This window comes from Limanda limanda, chromosome 9 (genome assembly GCF_963576545.1).
Source record: "Limanda limanda chromosome 9, fLimLim1.1, whole genome shotgun sequence".
Lineage (NCBI taxonomy): Eukaryota > Metazoa > Chordata > Actinopteri > Pleuronectiformes > Pleuronectidae > Limanda > Limanda limanda.
In genome coordinates this window covers 19872912-19893731 of record NC_083644.1, presented here as the reverse complement: position 1 = coordinate 19893731, position 20820 = coordinate 19872912, and the positions used below count along the sequence as shown (strand labels likewise).

General features: G+C 40.9%; 1 protein-coding gene across 1 annotated transcript in view; it reads left to right on the top strand.

Moving 5' to 3' along the window:
* ncanb (neurocan b) overlaps positions 1-20820 on the top strand; it is a 101569-nt gene that overhangs the window by 45591 nt on the left and 35158 nt on the right. Inside the window, exon 10 of the mRNA XM_061078901.1 lies at positions 19054-19167. Coding sequence (XP_060934884.1) covers positions 19054-19167 — 114 coding nt within the window. The remainder of the gene's footprint in view (positions 1-19053; positions 19168-20820) is intronic.

Sequence of the window (20820 nt, the reverse complement as noted above, 5' to 3'; positions counted from 1 at the left end):
TCACTGGGAGTCGTTTTTCAAGGGTCATTGAGTAAACTCAATCGCATTGTCCGAAATATCCTTCACAGGTTAAATATGTTTTTTAAAATAAATATAAACATGCAGCTAAAACAAGCCATTCATACAGTCCCCTGAGAGCTCAATGCACTGCAGCTTAAGAAAACACATATAAACAACTAAAAATAGAGAAAACACCTGAATCTATTTGACAATACATGTGGGGCAAATAGAAAAGGGCTGCAAGTACTCATAACACAACCAAATAGTACAAAACAAATTACTCATAACACGACCAAATACTCACACCACAGCCACACGCAACGCAACCAAATACCTGCAATAAAAACAAATACTCGTAACACGACCAAATACAACACAACCAAATATTCACAACATAAGTAAATATTCACAACACAACCAAATATTTGTAACACAACCAAATACTCACAATGCGACCAATGCTTGCACAACCAGATACAATCAAATAACCACAACTAAATATAATACATACAAATACATACAAAACAAAGAAATGCTTGTATTGCATTTTGTATTGCTGTGAAGTGTTGCTGAATTGAGGACAATTTAAATTTACATGGTTTTTATCTATTTGTTCATGTTTTCTGAAACTGTCGTGCATTTAATTCTTGAATCCAAGACAACCACACTGTGAAGTTTTGACCAGTTTAAGCTTCAATGAAAGTCCACAAATACGTAAACACAAGTTTTCTCCAAGTGAACCTTTTGTTATTCATTAATAAAAGTATAACTAATTAAATCAATGACTTCAGTGGACCAGTATCGGTATCACAGCCCGTTCTGCATGTCTGACTAACTGCCACACCGCCAACAAAATTACCCATTAAAAACTCATTTTCCTGCTATGACAAGTCATATCTCATTATTCACAGATTTATCTCAAGCACTGCAAACGTACACCGTTAATCTACACTACACAGCTCTGCAGGTGACAGTTCATTCATTGCTTTATTGAAACATTAGAGGATTAAAAATATCTTAGCTCAAGGTCAATTTACTAGCTTGTTTTGAAACTTACAACCACATGGTCCTCCTCAGCTCATTGTTCAGCTGCCAACATCAACACAGACAACTTTACTCTCAAGATGTTAGACTCATAGACAGACAACTAGAGTGTGTGTTACAGTCAAAGCACCGACACAGGCTGAGAAGCATACATACATATGCATGATCCTCGTAGCACCACTTTTCACTTTTTCTCTCTATTCGTATCTGCTCTCCACATGTGGAAAATCAGGTCAACACAGCACGTTATTGGCATGTCAGTTAAATTAATGAAGGGACAAAAACTCCCACACGTTTTCTTTTCTCAAAGCCTGTGCCTGCAGTAAACATTTTTATATTACAGCATTAAAAGGGCTTTAAGTCCCGTAGTTATATTTAGATTCAAGAACCTACTTATAAAGACACAAAGTATTGAGTGATTGTTTTAATAGTAAAGATACAGCTTTCTGTTTATATTGTCTCCTTTTTTTCCTTTGTCATCTCTGAAACTGAAATCATATTCTTTTTGACAACTGCTGCTATTTCTGTTAAGTTCACTTGCGTTTGTTGTACAGGAAACACATTTCAAACAAAGAATGTGTTCTGGGATCAAGATGGAAAATATCCCTGTAACAAGGAGGGAATTACTCTGATCACACTATTCTCTTCTCAAGTTAATCAACACTGTTCTCCCTCCTCTACTCCATCTTACCCACCAACCAGTGTGACCCCCCCCCCCCCTCTTTATTTTCTCTGTAGCTTAGAGGAGATAACAGAACCTGAACTGCTTCACAGAGCCTCGACAGTTTTGACAAAAGTGACACGCTTCATGGGCTGTGTGGATTGTCTTTGTCGTCCTTATCAACATTCCTCCTTTATTGCTCCTCTGCTCTTCAACAACTCCTCGAGCAGATCAATCAAAAACAAGGAGCAGAGTACAGGAGGGCATACGTACTAGAGTTTGGATATCTATATATATATATTTCCGGCAAAAATATTGGTGTTTATTTTTGACATAAATTGAAGATTACAAAATGTAGACCAAACATTTTGAGAACAATTTAATCACAATTTTGAGATAAAGATATGTCAAAAATTTGGGACCAAAAACATTTTTCATTATTCACAGATTTATGTCAATCACTGCAAACGTACACGTAAAAAAATTACAATGCTACCCATGCTGGTCGAGCTGTCTGATTGATTTTTTATCCTGCACATGCCCATTATCAGGAAAAGCCTGACCCAGATTTGGGCTTGATCAGTTTTCTCTCGGGCTCGGTTGAGTTTTATAACTGTAACACGCACCTATACACTCTTATCACCATCTGAAAACCTACAGTTAAGTTTGAAGTTCCAAGTCAACCTCCACCAAGAAGATTGAACAGCAGCATCTTCCACAGCACCTGGCCACAGGGTTGGTTTCCTGCTCAACAGACAGCACACCTGATTTTTTTTATTTCATTTTTCACCTCCACATACACTCTGGCCTCTTTTTCCAATCATGGTGATTAGATCTGAGTCTCCTCTGCCGCTTCCTTCCTCTCCTTCCCTCTCCATCCCTCCCCTGTACTTTGAATCCAAGGTGATTTTTCTTTTCCTTACATTAATTTCTCTGACCAAATCTTCATATTTTTACTCCTGTTACCGCCTCACCCACCCTCTTCTTGTCATTTTTTACCACTCTCCATTTTTTTATTAATCCTCCATACCTCTCTATTTTTCTTTGTCCTCCTTTTATCACCCTTTTCTCATTTTTCTCTCCCGTCTACAGCCCACTCCATCTCCCTTCCCTCCCCTCTTCCTCCCCTCACCCCTCCACCACCACGCTGCTCCTTGGCGAGACCAACAGTGTAGCGCCGTATTGGAAATTGCTCGGCAGAGCAGAGATTGGGGAGAGAACGTAGAAGCCTGTAGAAGCCCCCCTCCCCAACAGCATCTCTCCCAAATAACACATTTCATTTCCTGCCACTGCACTTCCTCACACCCCCAACACCTCTAACCTCTCTCTGGCTCCCAGCTCTTGGCTCTACCCCTTCTCCTGCTCGTTATTTTCCTATCAAAGACCAATACAATTATTTATACAAAAATGCCTCTGTACTGATGCATAAGATGAAACTTATTCAAGTTCACACGCTAGCTCAGATCCAGACTCAGATCCCCAAATATGCTCACAAGGTTGTGCACAAAATGTACTCTCCTTTTCTCCTTTTCGCACAGAAATGGACTCTGACACACACACACACACACCCACACCTGTTTGGCCTGTCCTATATAAAACCAATATGTGCTCAAGACTATGTGAAGAGCTAATGCATAGCTCATGTTTAAAGAGGCCACGAGAAACGCTCCCGCCGGGTTTCTATATTAGCTAATTCCTCCTTTGGGACCCACTCCACTCACATCAGCTCGTATGATTGAGTCTGAAAGATTCATGAGGCCGAGGCTAATAATATAACCGGCCCCTAACGCACCTTAGCAGTGTGTCCACAGATCTGAGCGATGAGGTCAAAGATGACAAGGGAGAAATGGGGAGGGACAGGCTGTATAACTGAGGATTATAAATGTTTTATTGTAGGTACACAAAGGCTGTTGAGGTATTTGTCGGCAGATCCCTAAGAATCTGGGGGATTTTGGGGCGAACTGAGGCAGAGAGGGAAATTGGCAATATTTTTGACCTAGAGCTGCTGTATAAGATATAGCGAAGAGTTATAACCCAAAGCACAGAACCACAAAAGAAAGAAAGCAACAGACAGATTGATTCTCATTGAGGTGCAAGGCTTCGTAAAAGAAGACTGATAGAAAGGGCTGCTGCTGCCACGCTGCTCCCCGCAGGACATCCCATTCATTACTTCATTAAGGAGGGAATAGATTTATGTGTTTGGCTCCAAATTCTCCAAGTTCTCGCCGTTAGGTCAATATCTTGTCGAGTTTTACTGCTATTTCTTGTCTTCTGCTTCTACTGCAATGTTGCTTTCATTGCCGACCACAGGGGTGAAAGAAAACACCATTATAAACCAATGGTTCATATAATGATGAACAATTTCATGGCTCACACACAACAACAACACCTAATAGATATAATAGATTCCAAAGCTGGAAAGTCAGATTTTTATTGGAAATCTGTTTCCTTTTCCTGGCAAAAATACTGTTACTCTATAGGAACTTGATCTGTATTTATTATCTGTGTTTGTGTCCTGATGAGTGAAAAAAAGGTTCTGTTCAGCATTAGCACGGGTCTGGGGTGAAATAAATTTTCTGTGGGAAGCTATAACATTTTACACAAAAACTGTACCAATAGAAAATCAATATGTGCTGGGAAATGTTGATATTGTGGCGGTAGCCACAAATAAATCAACGCCCCCAAAGACTGACACATAGAAAAAGGACACATTTGTTTTCACACTGCTGATAGAATGTGGCAGAATGCGTCCCAGACCCTGATCAGACCTGGTATCAACATTTGTCAAGAGTGATATGATCTTAAGTGGAGAGTTGTGAGTATGTCAGTTCACTCAAGGCATTAGAATGCATCTCCACATACAACTCTTATTACCACTTGTGCTCAGACTTCACTTTCCCGCCCTATAGCCGTATGTCGTTTCTGTTCCCAAAGATCAAATTATGTTGCATTTACCCAGTCTGACTTTGAAGAGAGAAAGTGGGGCCAGGAGTGGCCGAGCAAATCAATGCACAGGGTGCAGCTTGGCTCTTGAATGATTCATTATTTCAGCCGTTTGAAATAGTAAAAAAGAAAAAAATAAGAAAATCAATATGTGGAGGTTAATGTTAATTGTACCAGCATTCACAAATAAATCGGTACATAGGAAACACTGAGAAGTAGTAAAATGTTTGCAGTTCATTATCAAACAGTAATGGGTCAGGGGACGTCACTGTGGCCCAGGACAAATTTGTATTCATAAGGCTCAAAGAATGTGGCCACTTTCAAGTAGCCTAAAGTAACTCAGCATACAGATGAAAGTGGAAACAATCTCATCTCAATTCTTTGTTTTAAACCCAGAATTCAAACTGTTCCTTTAGTCTATGTTTCAGGCCTCAATCTCCAAAAACAGAGAACAGACTATAGATTTCAATAGATGGAGCATTAGGTGCAAGACAAACACCACAGTGGATACATGTGACAGTTTCCCGTCCCCTGCACATAATAATCTCCTCAGCTGAGCATGAAGATGGTTATATGATCACATGAGCATTGAAAAGTTAAGATCATACTGGAAAAAGAGAGGTTACATGATTCGGTATGGTAGCATGCATTTTTGACATAACAAAGATGAAGCTCTGGTAATTGTTTTGCTTAAAAACATGATGGCACAATGAAACAGTCAGAGAATGTGAATATGCAACATTTTATGAGGAATTAAAATTTCTGGTTTACCTAAGCAACTGCTGCAGTCTGACGGTAACACAACAAATGACTCGGCACAGATGAGCCATGCATGGGGCCGGGTGGGACAGTGACTGTGCAAATGGCGGAGTGTGTTTGATTGATGACCGGCGGTTTGTCACAGTTTGTCGGCGGCACAGGAGCTCTTAACAGGCTATGATGGGCTGGATCAGCCTGCACTCACATGCCTCATTAATTCATCTACACTGCTGGATTCCTCAGTCAGCATTATGGCTGGCAGCACCCCCCACCACCACCACCACCACCACGCTTTTACCTCCGAACCCTCCAACAACACCAGGGAGACCTGATTTGAGCTGCTCGGAATGCAGCTGATTCAGGCAGTGATACATGAATACGCAAAATCTGTCTGACACTCTCACACACACACATGCAGTCTAAAAAAATGCAGAATTTCCCCTGTTATAAAAAAACATCATGCCTCAAACATGCAAATCGAGACAAGTTCAGACACCTGTGTGTGTACCGTCATGGAGTTAAACTTTGTCCACACTAGATTAGAGTTGGGTGAATGGTTTAATTTGCTAGTTTTCAATCAGTGTGGACACTCTCTCCTCTCCAGACTCCTCAGGACAATGAGAGACAAAGGACACACAGGCTGCAGAGATGAATGAGAATGAGTTGCAGGGCTGTGTGTGTGTGTGTGTGTGTGTGTGTGTGTGTGTGTGTGTGTGTGTGTGTGTGTGTGTGTGTGTGTGTGTGTGTGTGTGTGTGTGTGTGTGTGTGTGTGTGTGTGTGTGTGTGTGTGTGTGTGTGTGTGTGTGTGTGTGTGTGTGTGTGTGTGTGTGTGTGTGTGTGTGTGTGTGTGTGTGTGTGTGTGTGTGCGTTTGCGTGTGCGTGTTAGAGAGAGAGGGAGTTCTGCATGCAGTATCTCTTCGGTATAAACACAGTGCAGATTAATGAGCTGCTGGCAAAGTTGCAAGTACACTCGCCCCTCTTCCTTTATCTCTTTTTCACTCTCTCTGTCCAACACACACACACTCTCCCTTATACACACAGATTCACACACTTGCCACTTCATTTTGACCGCTCCTTGTTAAATTTACTTATCAGCTAAGGTTTAGAATATGCATGCATGTGTCTGATGATAAGCTCTGTCAGTGTGTATGTGTGTGCGTTGCTCTGCATGAATGGAGGCAGTGACTACATACACTGGATGATGGCTTTAGGAGGAAGTGAAGCATATAAGGGCCGGTCACGTAGAAAGCGGGAAAGCAAATTGATTTCCCTTGAAGACCAGGAACAGGGTTTTAATAAGCGTTCCAGAAACAACGGCACAACAAACACTCGCCCACTGGGACACAAACTTATGTCATCAAGTATAAAGATGAGCAGATCCCATATGCTGCATTCACATGAGAGGCCACACAAACAAAAAAAAACATACATACACACTGTGGGGACCCAGTAATACAAAGAGGTTGTTTTTTTTCTTATCTTCATGTTAGCAGACCAGCGATGTAGAAAAAAATAGCTGAAGTCAAGAACGAGAGAGAGACCAAGGAGCCGTGAAGAAGAAGGAGACACAGCCAAGATGATTGAGTAGATAAAGTCCTTGACCAGGCCTCTGTACGACTGACTGTTAAATACAAATTACCTTCAAAACAATGAATTCCTCCTTATAGTTTACCAGGTACCAGTGATTAATTGATTCTGACACCACTAAGGAAAAAACAGATAATTTAACTCTAGGATTTGCTCTTTAAGTATGTCAGAAATAGTGACAGGAGGCAGAGAATAGCCTGCCATTCATCCCTCTGGGGACTTGCTCTACTTTAAGAGCACAAGTATTGCATTTCTTAGGCGTGTAGGAGTAAGGACATAGAGAGGAGGAAGTGAGTAAGGAAGGAGAGACGGTAAGAGCAAAGGGAGGATGGCAGGGTAATGAGGTGGAAAGAAGGAAAAGTAAGTCTTCCAGGGGAGTGAGGAGAGATTTCAAAATTTTTGACTAAAGCCTTGTCTACACTACTGTGAAAATAACAACACCCCAGAAAATACAAGAAACACTCAATCAACCATGTAGGGCCAGTTGGTGGCGATAAAGTATCCGTCGGATACTCAAGAAGAAAATGTTTGTCCCTGTAATAAATGGGCAACAACTACAACGTCGCTGATGTGGTGCAGTGATGCTAACTTTAGGTGGAAATGTGTAATGACACACAGCAGTGCTAACCAAACAAAGAGAAACCCAAATGTTGCACCATTATTGTTTCTGAGACGTTTGTAAAAATCAGTTTTCGTGAATTAAAGGGCTTTTTGCATGTAGACGAGAAGCTCAAATGTAGAATGGTGTGGAGAGAGCACAAGTACGGAAGGAAAGAAAGATAAGGAGAGACAGGAATAGAAGAAGAGAAAAGAAGGAGTCAGCAGGCGAGATTTGACAGTATGAGCAATCCATTGGAAGAGTTGGGTGAGTATCTCCTCTAAGGTGAGTTGAGGGATGTTAATGATCACCCTTGGGTGTCCCAGGTAGATGAAGATGTCAAAGAACAGGCCAGACCCTGCACAGCCCAGAGGGGCTTGTAACACCACACGCCCAGAAGGGACACCTGTAAACCCACAGACTCAAAGGAAATTAGCCCGGTAAGACTCACAGGGCGAAGGAGGATAAACTTGCCATTTAGAAATGTCCAGAGGGAAGGAGAGAAAATAGAAGGTGATGAGACTCAGAAGTGACTAATGAACAAAAAGCATGGAGGGAAATGGAGGAGGAAGAGAGATGGAGGTGGAAATAGGAAGGAAATGAGGAAGAGAGAGGGAGTGAAAGTAAATATGATCTGATGATTGTCTGGATGTATTCTGCCTTTCCTGTCATTTTGAACCCTCCCTCTCTCTGTGAGGAGATAGAAATAGAGTGTGGCTTTATGATACTGGTGACAATGTCGCCCATTGCACAACATTTCCTGTCCCTGGCTCTTTTTATTCCACTGGCCCCCTCCCACACAAAATATTAACTGAAGACGGAGCCATTGGACACACACACACACACACACACACACACACACACACACACACACACACACACACACACACACACACACACACACACACACACACACACACACACACACACACACACATATTTAACATCAGTGAGCAGAGTCTGGCTGTCAGGACTGAAGGCTAGCAGAGCGATGTGAGATGTTGTGACACTTTACCTCATTACATTTTCCCTGTGCTGTTATGAATGTTGCAGCAGTGCTGTCAACCAAAGAGAAGACCTGTCTGAAACATACTGTGGGCATACGCATCCGCCCACACACACACACACATGTCACTGACACATTCACAAACCCACAGTGCAACACAATCTTTTCCTGTTTTTATATTTCATGTCCCAGTGTGAATTTTTTGTGAAATGTCTACAAGGCAGGTTTTAGGCTCACTTTGCTCGATTCCCCCTCGACGCTCAAGGGAAATCTTGTAAACCCTGACGATTTGGATCGGTGCCTGCGTGCGGCTCTCACTACATCGTCTGGGCTGCTAGCTGTAATTGCGTCTGGGGCTAGCGGTGAGGGAACATATCCCTGTTCATCCTAATGTCTTAGCCAAGTATGAGGGAAGGAGAAGAAAAAAAGGAGTGTCTGTTGTCACTAGAAACCCCAGGATGAAGGAGTGTGGATCCTCAGGTTGGTTGATCTGCATTGCTGTGTGTCTCTGGGGAGCAGGACCAAGCCTTGGGCTGTACCAGAGCTGCAGTGTAGTCTGTCTGTTTCCTCTTCTCCCTGCTGATCCTGATCCCTTTGTAATCCACCCGCACCCAAACACAGCTGAAGGCACAGGACTCCACACTATACTGCTTACAAACACACACACACACACACACACACACACACACACACACACACACACACACACACACACACAGCTCAACACAGAGTGCTCGCAGACATACACGTACAATATCTATACTGTATGATCACAGCAGGTATCTCACATATCTCTTTCTTTACAATACAAATCGATGAACTATTCTTGAAAACACTGAAAAAGTGCATTCTTTAGTCTTGAACAGAACAGATGACTGAACATCCATTCATTTAGCACATGTAGTGTCCATTTCAATCATATTACATGATTTTAACAGCTGACGTTCTGGAGTTATAAAAATTCAGATTTCTCATTCATGCGGCTTAAAGGTTGGGAGTGATTTTATTCTACTGCTTGGAAACAGGAGTAGACAAAATAGTCTAGACCCTGAGATAAGATGGTTTTGTCAGATTTTCTCTGCATGATCCATTGTGTTAGTAAAACTTGTTTACTTCACTTTCAACAGACTTAATTGATTTTTGTTTTACCAATGAAAGTGATTTTCTTTAAAGTTGGTAAACAATGGAAAACAATGACTTGCACACATAACTCTAACCGTTTTTCTTATCCCTTTATCTTTTACCTGTTTAACAGAAATATTAAATGTTCCTGATAAAGGACTGGTGTTGTTCACAGTGAAAATCCTGCAGAGAGGAATATTATCACTTTATAGGATTTATTTTCTTTTTGCAGACAAGACTGAATTGAGCTCACATTCCTTATTCGTTAAGTGTGTATATTTCACATGTTTATATACATGTGTATTTCATGTAAGTATTTCAAATTACACACATTTTCCTGTTAGTTCAACAAGCTTAAACTGGATAATAACCCTGAGACTGCAGACCCTGCTGGGCTCATTCAAGCCAGCAGTGTGAGAACATTTTAATAAAATAAAATAAACAAAGACAAAACATTCTAAGCCACACTGTAATACAATTCTTAAGTCAAGTTGCCAAAAGAAAACCGAAACGCTTCCGAAGGCACTAAAATGTTTTACAGAGGAAAACTACTGGATTATATGATAATGATTAGAAAACCTCTTCAAATTGCATGTTGTCATTCGATCCAGTATTTAATAAATATTAGTGTTGTTGCCAATGTGACAAAAATGTGTGCGGACAGAAAGATGCACAATGTATGAGGTTAGAGAATCACATGGTGACATCACATATTTACTGACTACTTGGCACACACACACATACACACACACACACACTCACTTATTCTAAGTTTATGCTTGCAGCTGTGAATATCCCGTCTGTAAACACACACACAAACACACGCAAATACTAAATACACAATCTTTACACAAACAGATAGGGTCAGGGTGAGGGTCAATTAATTTGACGCTCATGCTCATTAATGCCGCTGCACACACACAAACACACACCAACTTTATAGTTATCGACACAACACAACATGGTCCATTGAGTGGGCAGGCTGTTGTGACGAGCGCTGGTTCAATAGGAAGGTATCCATCTTTGCAGAAGGGCACGGAAATGTCAATGCCCCTCAGCCAGCCAAAGAAAGTCAATCATCCAGGGTCCCGCACAATGAAGGATGACAAACACAAAGCCATTTAGTGAAAAACCTTTGTCTCGCAAACATTTCCATTTCAAAGCCTCCATTTTACAGGATGTCATGTCAATTTATTTTTACATAATGTCGGCTGTGGTTTGGAGGCAATTAGGAGAAGTTAAAAAGGGCGGACTCGATCTGTCACTGCTGTTGGTTGATAGCCGGGCGGACTGACACCCGCGCTGTTTGTTCGAGTGTGTTTCTGCATTGCAGTGCGTCACAGAAAGACTGATTGGGACAGTGTTCGAATGAATGTGTCACTGACAAAAAAATATATAATCCTCAAGGGGCGCATTAATATTGTCCCTTCATGCCCTCCATACAGCCCATGTCAGATGTGAAGACTGCGGGTGGCATTTACTGTTTCAAAGGTTCTCTGTGTAATGATCATACTGCTGTTTGGTCTGTATGGCTGGCATTTGTGCTTTTCTGTCTCAGTCAGGAAAAAACCCAAGACGCTATTGCTGCTTTTCAAATGTTCATTCCTTCCATAATCGAAGGTTTGGAGGGACTGGATGAAATTCAACATCCAATGAGAGTGTCTGTGCTCACCTACTTTACTCTGCTTGTGTGCGTCTGTTAATGTCAACACAATTCCGAAGCATGTATCCCGTAGACTGTATATATAGATGGACAATATGACACCCAAATGTGAAGTCCAGTCCCCCCGGTCCCCCCTGGTGGTTGGTCACATTATATGTCATAAATCCAGCCTGCTTCATGTAAGTGGACAAACTAAAAAGTGCACGTCAAATAGATTTTCTTAAAGATTTCTTTTATGATTTTAGCTTTTTTGAAGGGCTCATATTTCTTATCACTTACCGTCTCTCTTTTAACTTCGCCGAGAACTATATGTTTCGTTGTTTGTTTGTAATCTTGCTTACAAACAAACAAATGGACACATTTTGGGGGAGTATGATAGTATGACAGAAATACACAAATACACGTAAATATGTTAATATTAGTGTCTTGTCTCACTTGTGCTTTATTGACTTGTTCCATCATTCTTTGTATGATGTGCAGATATTCCTCATTGATGCTTTTTTATAATATTTGTCCTAATCTTTTTTCTCGTTGCTCTCCTCTTTAATTAAGTAAGCAAGTTTTTGAATTCACAATTGACCAAAGTAATTGTGCCTGGGACATTTTACATTTCACAGCAGCCTCACTCAAATATTAACTTAAATTGAGAAGAAGTGAGACACAGCACTGAATTCCACTGCTCTGCTCTTTCACACAGTCATGAGGGTTAATAAGCAAATGGTTGTAATGGTAACCCTCTCAATAGACATTTGTCGTAATTTTAGCATTCAGAATGGGCAGCCGTCTTCTTTACTTCCCCTTAACTGCACTCAGCTACACAGCAGCACAGGAGCAGCAATCACTTAAAATCACAGTCAGAATGAGCCTCTTAAGACGACGACCACAGAGAACATTTTTGCTATTTTTGTGTCAAAGCAAGATGTGGAGTTAAAAAATATCTTTGATGCTTCTCGCTTTGACGTTTCCTTTTATTTGATGTTTGGGTGAATATTTATGAGTGCTTTGAAATAGAGAATAGGGTATTTGCAAAACAGCTCACGGCTGCACAATCAAAAAGATGATCAGATGAAGTCAGATGGCAAAATCATTTCATCTTAAAAAGAAGAACCTTATTGATCCAGTATCTTACTATTTAAAATGTTTACAATGCCGTTTCCTTAACATTACATTTTACAGTTAATACAAAAAATGTATGTAAGATTGCGCAGCCTGTCATATTTGAAGTGTCTTAAAGTACCTTATTAAACTCATGTGTTACTACAAACAATGTCACCAGGGCAATTGTAAGGCCCAACAAAATCATACATCTTATTTGAATAACACTGAGATAAGATCAAATCAACTTTGTTGATCCCATGCAGAGTAAATGGAAGTGTTATGACAGCAGATAGTCAGAATGACGCAGACCAGAGAAGATGCAAAATAATAAACATGCACAGTAACCAAAGACAGACCAAGGAAATACATACAAATTATTAAACAATTTCAGCAGTAATCACCCACAGCAGTGATGTTCTAGTGTACTGACACACCTTAGCGCTCCTCAACATCACTTCAGTCAGAGGATAAAGCACCAGAGGGGTGGGCAGGTGTGGCTCAGAAGAAACAGTGGGTCGTCCACTAACCAGAAGGCTCTTCCATTCCATTCCCGACTGGGTTTTCGGGTACGAGTCTTTGGAACTTTTTCACGTGACCTGCATTGTTTTAGTAGAGGAAACAGTTACCGCATACCCTTTCGCATGACCGCTGTTTTAGAAAGACGTGAATGATATTCGTTCACAAGTCATACTGACTGGTTTTGTTATTTTAACTTTACATTTACACTTACAGTTTAGTGCAGTGTAATTGTTTGCCGTGATAATTAATGCCAGTGTGATAATAAATGACAATTTAAAACCATACAAACTGTCATGTTGTACTGTATTTAATAGAGATTTTCTTTAAAAAATATGATCTGCCACACAAAAGCTGTCAGTCCCCCCCCCCCCCGGTGAAAAGAACGAATGACTTGAAAAAAGATTTGTTCATTTTACTGAACGAGATTCAAAGAACCGAGTCGGTTCCGAACTTCCCATCACTAGTGTCTGCCCCCGACTTGGTAGCGCTGTGTCTGTAGCCAGGGGGAATTTGTTCACTAAAAAAAAAGTTGTTGCAATGAAAATAATGCTTTTCATTTTTTGTCAATGTCTTCATAGACCTCTTACTGTGTAAGCAGTGAAACCAAAGCACTAAAAAACAAAAACACTGTTTGACTAAGCATTTGTTTATATATCGCACGTCATGTTGTTATCACAATATTCAACAAGGTTATCGCATATCACATGTTTCCTAATATCGTGCAGCTCTATCACAGATACAGACCATTTACTGCAGTCTTTCACTAAAGTATTAAATATTCACAATTAAATAAGAAAATGATGTTGAGAATCTCTGAATAAAAGGGCTGGTGTCATTTGATTAGATTTGATTGACAGTGTCCAGACTACGTTTTAACCAGCAGCATCAAATCCATTTAAAGAAGCCTTTATATTGTAATTTGTGTCCAACGTGGCCTTATAATTAATGTATAGAGCTCCCAGGATTCTTTAATACTCACTTAGACTCTTCACATTTGATTTAAAAAGAATATCTCTTTTCAGGAGTTGAAGAGACCTCCACAAAATTGGCCACTATTAGTCGGGATTCTGCCTCATTATTTGAGCAGAGGATGTTCTTCACTTCCCAATTATTAAAAGTAGAATAGACTGTTTCTAAAGTGGACTCTGTAATGTTAGAGTCCTGCAGAGTTGAGTTTGACCTTTACAAAAAATCACTTCCTTTTCCACAATAGCTGCTGGTTGGCAGCAGAAAGTTACAGAGCTGTATATTCCCTCTCTTGAAAGCATTTCATACTTTTTATGGCACAGTTACTAGACCACTAAAATAATATATCGTGTTTAAATGCATTGCCAAGCCCAGCAATCCGTCTCTCTGAGCCTTTACTACCCTCTGAGTGGACTCTCTCTGCTTGACTCCCTGGCAAAATCTACAAGGATTCATAGCCATGAAATTTCTGGTTGCAATTGAGGTGTTGTTTATAAAATGGAGAAAAGAGCTGTTTACTTTTTATTTGGCCCCCAGCATTTACAAACTCTGCAGCTTTGTTGAGAATGGAAAGTATAACTCTCAGAGTTGCAGGGTAGAGAAAGAAGCTGTAGAGTTGGCAGAGCCGGAAAACAGAGGGACGGACGAGTGGGTCCTGGTTGATCCTGGGCTGGACACAGGTTCGGTGGCGCACACAGGTTTTAAGAATTGAATCTGATCTATTGGACACGACCAATAAAGCCCAGAGGGAAACAGGGGCTGGCCCAGGGCCTTCTCCCAGCTGTTTTCTGTTTGCTCTCTGTCTCTGCCCCTTCTTTCTGTCTCCCTTTTCAATTATTCACATCCTGGTTTTGGACACATGCCTGCAGTAAGTCTGCAGATATCCTGTCAACTGACACCACCCCCGCTTTGTCTGGCCGCGTTCTCGCCATCCTCCCCCATCTTCCTCTCCCTGTCTCCGTTTCCCCATCCTCAAACTCGACAGAGACAGGAATAAACAACCAGAGCAGGTTACATTTTCACATCTGTGATCAAGCAATCCTATTCAAACTATGTATTTTCCAATCAGCGGTGAACCACATTTAAACCTCTATTTCATATTTGAAACTCCTCTGCCATTTTATTAGCCTAATCAACTTTCTCTCAGTCATTCACTGCCACTCCTGATAGATCCAAATGACTGAAGGAAGCATAGTAGCATCACTAGCGTGTTAGCTGCACCCAGCAATTACCACGGCGACTGGCACCTGCTTATCCCCCCCATCCGTTTCTCCGCCAGCAGATAAGTGGAGCACTGCTCTCCTCCACCCCCCTGGAGACTCCGCTAGTGCCCAGGCCTGATTTTGTTGTACCGCGGAGCGAGCCAGAGAGTGATTGACACACATACGAATATACAAATACAGACACACACATGCACACACACGCTGCCACCTGCTTAAGTTGGATGGTTGTCTCATTAAGCCAGTTGGGCAGAGTGGAGACTGAGTGGACTTTGAGTGGATGTGGACCTGCTGTGATTTGGCCCTGGTCGCTCTGTTTGAGGAGAGCAAAGGGAGGTAGACGCAGAGACACTGTTGGCACAGACATACGGAGCATAGCGATAGGAGTAATGATATCTTTATGAAATCAGTTATACAGATTAAGCATGACAATGAAAGGTCCCTCCTCTACTCAAAACATGTTTGTTTTGAGTAGATGGATATCGAGTTAACATTACCATTAATTTATAAATTAATAATATAAAAGTGATGTATTCAAAACTAAGCAACAATGTTTTTATTGTTACCAGATCAATATCAATACATTTTTGATATCAACATAACATTACTATTCATTTATACATTAATAATAAAAAAGTGATGTATTCAAAATCAAGCAACAATAACAAAATGACCATGTTGTGTGTAAAACTTTACCTCTGAGTAAATATCAGACAAAGGCTGATGATGATTATCCTGTAGAGTTTTTTTACACAAAAGCAACACAAAATATTGTATTTTAAAATCTGTATAGATTTGTTTATGTATATTAATACACAACAGAAACACATGTTATGATGATACACTTAGATGTGGTCAGGGTTTCCCATGAAATATCCAGACTCTGGCAACCTGCCACATTCTAATTTGTCACTCGACATAATGAACCAACATTTTTTTTACAATTCTCATAATAACGTTAAAGATCTGTGTGCAGCGCTATTGACTGTGTTGTTCTGGTTGGCGCTGTGGTCCCGTCACTCTGAATCTGTGGCTCTCGAGAGTGACCTTTGCTACTACCATGGATTGAATTGATTCTGTGAAATGCTGATGGTGAAAAAACGCTGTTCTGCAGATGACATTTTAATATCGGAAGAACACATGTTTCCCTGTATATGCAGTATATCTGTACGCTCTCTGGTGGACAAACTATGGACACCTGATCAAGTGATGCATCAGCATGGACACTTATTGACGCAGCTCTGTTTTCTATCGGTGTTCTTGTTGACAGCAAACATGAGTGTTACCTTCAGCACACTCAAACCCAGAGCTACTGTTTCTTTTAGCTGCTAATCAACATCTCCATCTCATCAAGCTCTTAGAGGTTTGCAGAAAATCTCATTAAAAACTGTGAGTTTTTGCCCCAAGGCTTCGAAACTGGTCCTGAGAAACTAAGAATGCTTATCTTTAGAAGTTAAACGTCTCTCTGATTTCTAAGGCACAACACATTGAAGATTGGTTTGGTCTATATTTATATATATTCATTTATGCCATTTGTGTTTGAATTTCTTCAGATATCTGTGAACTTGAATTACCCACAGTGCCACCATGTTGGTTCTCATCACAGATAATACCACTTTATATACCTGCCTATTGTGGCCACTGTATAGCGGATGGATAGAGCTTTACTCTTCTGAACCCAGTGCTCCTGAAATGCGAGGGGTGGTCCGACTCTTTACCCCTGTGCTGCAGGACTTAATGCGCCAGATGCTCGCTCATATTAGTCCCAGTAGCTTTATCTTTTTTTCAAACAGCTGTACTGACAACCTGCTTGTCTGTTGGTTCACAGCGAGTGCAAGGGGAGGGATATTTTCACTGTCTATGGTTCATCATGCCGAATATTTCAATTACACCACAGAGGCTCATTCGGGGATCTGTTCTCATGTTGTCACATTTAATATCAGACCATCGTGCCACATCATTCGCTCCAGTCTCTAGCTGCACCTGTGATCTGCACCAGAAATAATAGGGTTTTGAATATCTGGGGAAATCATGTGTTTTGTGTGCCTGATTTAAAATGTATCAATAGCAATAATAACAAACTGAATTTTATAGAGACACAGAAGGAAATATTTACGCACACATACAATCACACCTTTTAACTTCCTCAGACTATTTTGACTGATTTGGTTGGACTAAAATACAGCGACACGGTAACGCTCTGGTACCCTTTTCCACCAAAAGCAGTTCCAGGACTTACACAAAATAAATGTTTATTGATTTTTACATGGACGTCCCTCACCTCTACTCCTGCCCCCTGTGTGATGAAGGCTGAACCAGTGGAAACAGTGTAGCAAATGTATTCGGTCCTGGATTAGAAGCCTTATTTTGATGCAGATAATAGAGGCTCCTGCAGTGATTTAGTTTTGCACTTGAGGGCATTACCATTGTAGGAATAATACAGTAAAGATGTACCGTTCTGTCTCCTATTGCTTTTTTTTCAGACCAACCGGTCCACTTTTTAATGCACACAACATTTCCTTCTAAGGCCAAAGCTGATTTGACCCTGATGACATCACTATGACATCATCAGGGTTTTTTTATGAGCAAGCTCCTTTCAAACAACTGAAGAACTTACGTTTGTTCCTCTTGAACTAAACTTCATTTGTAAAATAAGTGGACATTTAAAGCTTAATAGAGATCAAGTGTTTGATTATCCTGTCGCGTATAATTCTGACTTTTATTTTAACCAAACTAGTTTCTTGTTGGCGTGTTCCTTGTTGTTTTCTCTCTGGCCCTGCCTGCTTTCTTACTTCTCTTTTTTGTATTCTTCTTATTCCCCCCCATCATGAGTCAGACAGTTATACATGGATATATGATATACGACACACTAAACCAACGCACCATCTCATTCCACCTCCTCCAGAGCCTTTAATATCAGTCAGCAGAGCCGCAGCAATGAAGCTGCCACACTTTTTTATCCAAACAGACCTGAAATTACGTCTTCCTGCAAAGCTCCTGTAATCCAACCCTGAAACCTGCCAGCTCCTCAGATTCATAGCATCATACTACCTCTCCTCTCTCCTTTTCTTCCTCCAACCTTGTTTTCATCACCTCTCCTCCTTATCTCCTCACATCTTCCCTCACTCTTTTGCTTTCAGACTTTCCCCTGACTGCCTCTCCTCCACCCGCCCTCTCCCTCTCCCTCTCATACCGTGACCTCTTGCCTAAGCTCCAGGGATTCGCTCAGTTTTTGTGGTGCTGGAGGATTGTGGGATACCAGCTGCAGTTTTAATGATTTTGCCTCCAGGCTCAGATCAGCCAGAGAAACACAGTGACCAATTTCTGACCAAATGCGTAATCTCCCCGCTGCAACGCCTCTGCAAAATGCATTTGTGGATTAGCATTTTTAGACTTAATTTTGACACTGCATTGAATGGGATGTGGGATATCCACAATCACACACTGGAACTTGTTTTTGTGGCTCCTAGCAAAGAGTGTTGATTTTTAAAGATGGAAGCTCAGCCTCCATCTCATCTCTAAGCCTCATCGCCTACTCTCCCTCGCTCTCATGTCCCGGGTCTGATGGCGGGGAGAGCTGCAGCACGTCCCTGTAAACATCCCGCAATTAGCATCATGTGCTTCAGTGCGTCCCAAACCGATCACTGATGAAGCCCAATCAATTCACTTTAATTATAACTCTCTCAAAAACACTTATAATCTCTGCAAAAGTTGTATCTCTCCTGGGTTTGTTCAGTTACGAGCTGTAGCAGATATTTTAAATAGTGGTCCTTTGGAAAGTGCTTTTGGTGCATGTGTGCGTGTGTGTGTGTGTGTGTTTGTATCTAACCCCAGCCGCACCCTCTCTTTTTCTCTTTCTCTCTCCAGACATTGACGACTGCCAGTCTAATCCATGCCAGAATGGAGGAACCTGCATCGATGAGATCAACTCCTTTGTGTGTCTTTGTCTGCCCAGCTACGGAGGAGCTACTTGCGAGAAAGGTAACCATGTGGATAAATAAACACTCCTTTGCTGTTTCACTCATCGATTCACTTCCTGAAGGAGTGTGTGCTGAGCGGAGGCAGAGTGGAAGAAGAGGAAGAACTAGCACAAGAAGTATATTGACGGAGGAAGAGAAAAAACGATAAGACGGGGAAAAAATAGATAAAGATTTAAGACAAAGAGGGTGGAGAAGCAAGGTGAGGAAAGCAGTTGGAGGGAGTAGGCTGAATATGAGGAGGGGGGGAAAGGGAGGGATAGAGATATGGATGCAGTCCAGGACAGTGGGACGATGCTAAGAGTTCAGAAGTGCAGCGAAAACAAGGCGGCTGAGAAAGGCAGAGTTATTGAGGATGTTTAAACAGACGGTAGAGAATGAGGATGTGAATGTAGACAAAGAGGTGAAGGAGGAGACGGTGGAGACGTGGGGGGCTCTGTGGAATAATGTATCAGCCTCATACAGAACACCTGCGTCCAGCTGGTTCTGTCTCTCATTATGGGAATTCCCCTGTGAGAAGAGCCATGTGAAGGCGGCTGTTTCACATGCTGCACGTTCCATGAAAACATGGCTGACGATTCAGAGCAGAACAACACTGAAGCTGTTGTGGACATTAGGTTTGGTTGTTTCTTCACCCTGATCGTCTGTAAGAACTTGATCAGTTTAATCAGATTCTCGCCTGGAGTTTGTTTCCCCATGCAGCCAAGATTTGTATACTTCCTGATGATCATTGCAGGTTAAAGTAAACAAGGTCCTGTAATAGAGAAAAAGGAAAGAAATAAGGAATGAAAATAGATAAAAATATGTCAGCCTCCCTCAAATTAAATCTTAAGATTGATTAATTATGCCCTTGGATCCAGAAGTGAAACTCCAGTGAGCAGACGATTTCCTTGCTGCTTAATTGCACAAAAACAAAAATGTTTCTTTAATCTTGTAATATTTTTTTTTTCTAATTAAATGTATCCTAATAAATTTATGAATTTTTCTCATTAAATTATTTAAATATGATTTATTTTTCATAAAATTACTAGTTCTTTGTCTTAATATTCTAACTTTTTTCCCTCATTAAATTACAACTTTATTCTTACAATACTCAGAAATTAATCACTGTGATTTTCTTTATAAAGTCAAAACAGTGACTTTATAGTGTAAAATAAAACAAAAGCTTTCAAACTCTGTGGATTTTAATGGAGGCATAGAAAGAGAAAAATTGAGGTGTAAGCCACAATTTGCTAAATTAAAACATTTATAACTTGTCACATCTGAGCAAAACGACGTCGAACACAGATATTTTTAGATTCAACGTGGCCTACACTTTCTAAGTATATCATTATCTCCCTTATGTCCTTCACGAATAAACATCCATGAATCCACTCAGACTTTTTAGGTTTGCTTTAGCATTAAAGATTCCCGGAGCTAGTTTCTCTAACAGGAACGGCTCAATGGGTGATCCAGCATTATTTGAATTGGACGTATGTGAGGGGGCACAGTTGTCACAAACCTTTCGGGGGGGTTGTATGTAGTGTCAAGGTCTCCCTGCAGTAAACAGACAGGAAATAATGGGAATCAAGTGGTGAGTTTGGATCACCAGCATGTCATGTCTGAATAATGCAAACTGTAAATCTCTTAAAACACATTTGAATAGCCCAATTAAATT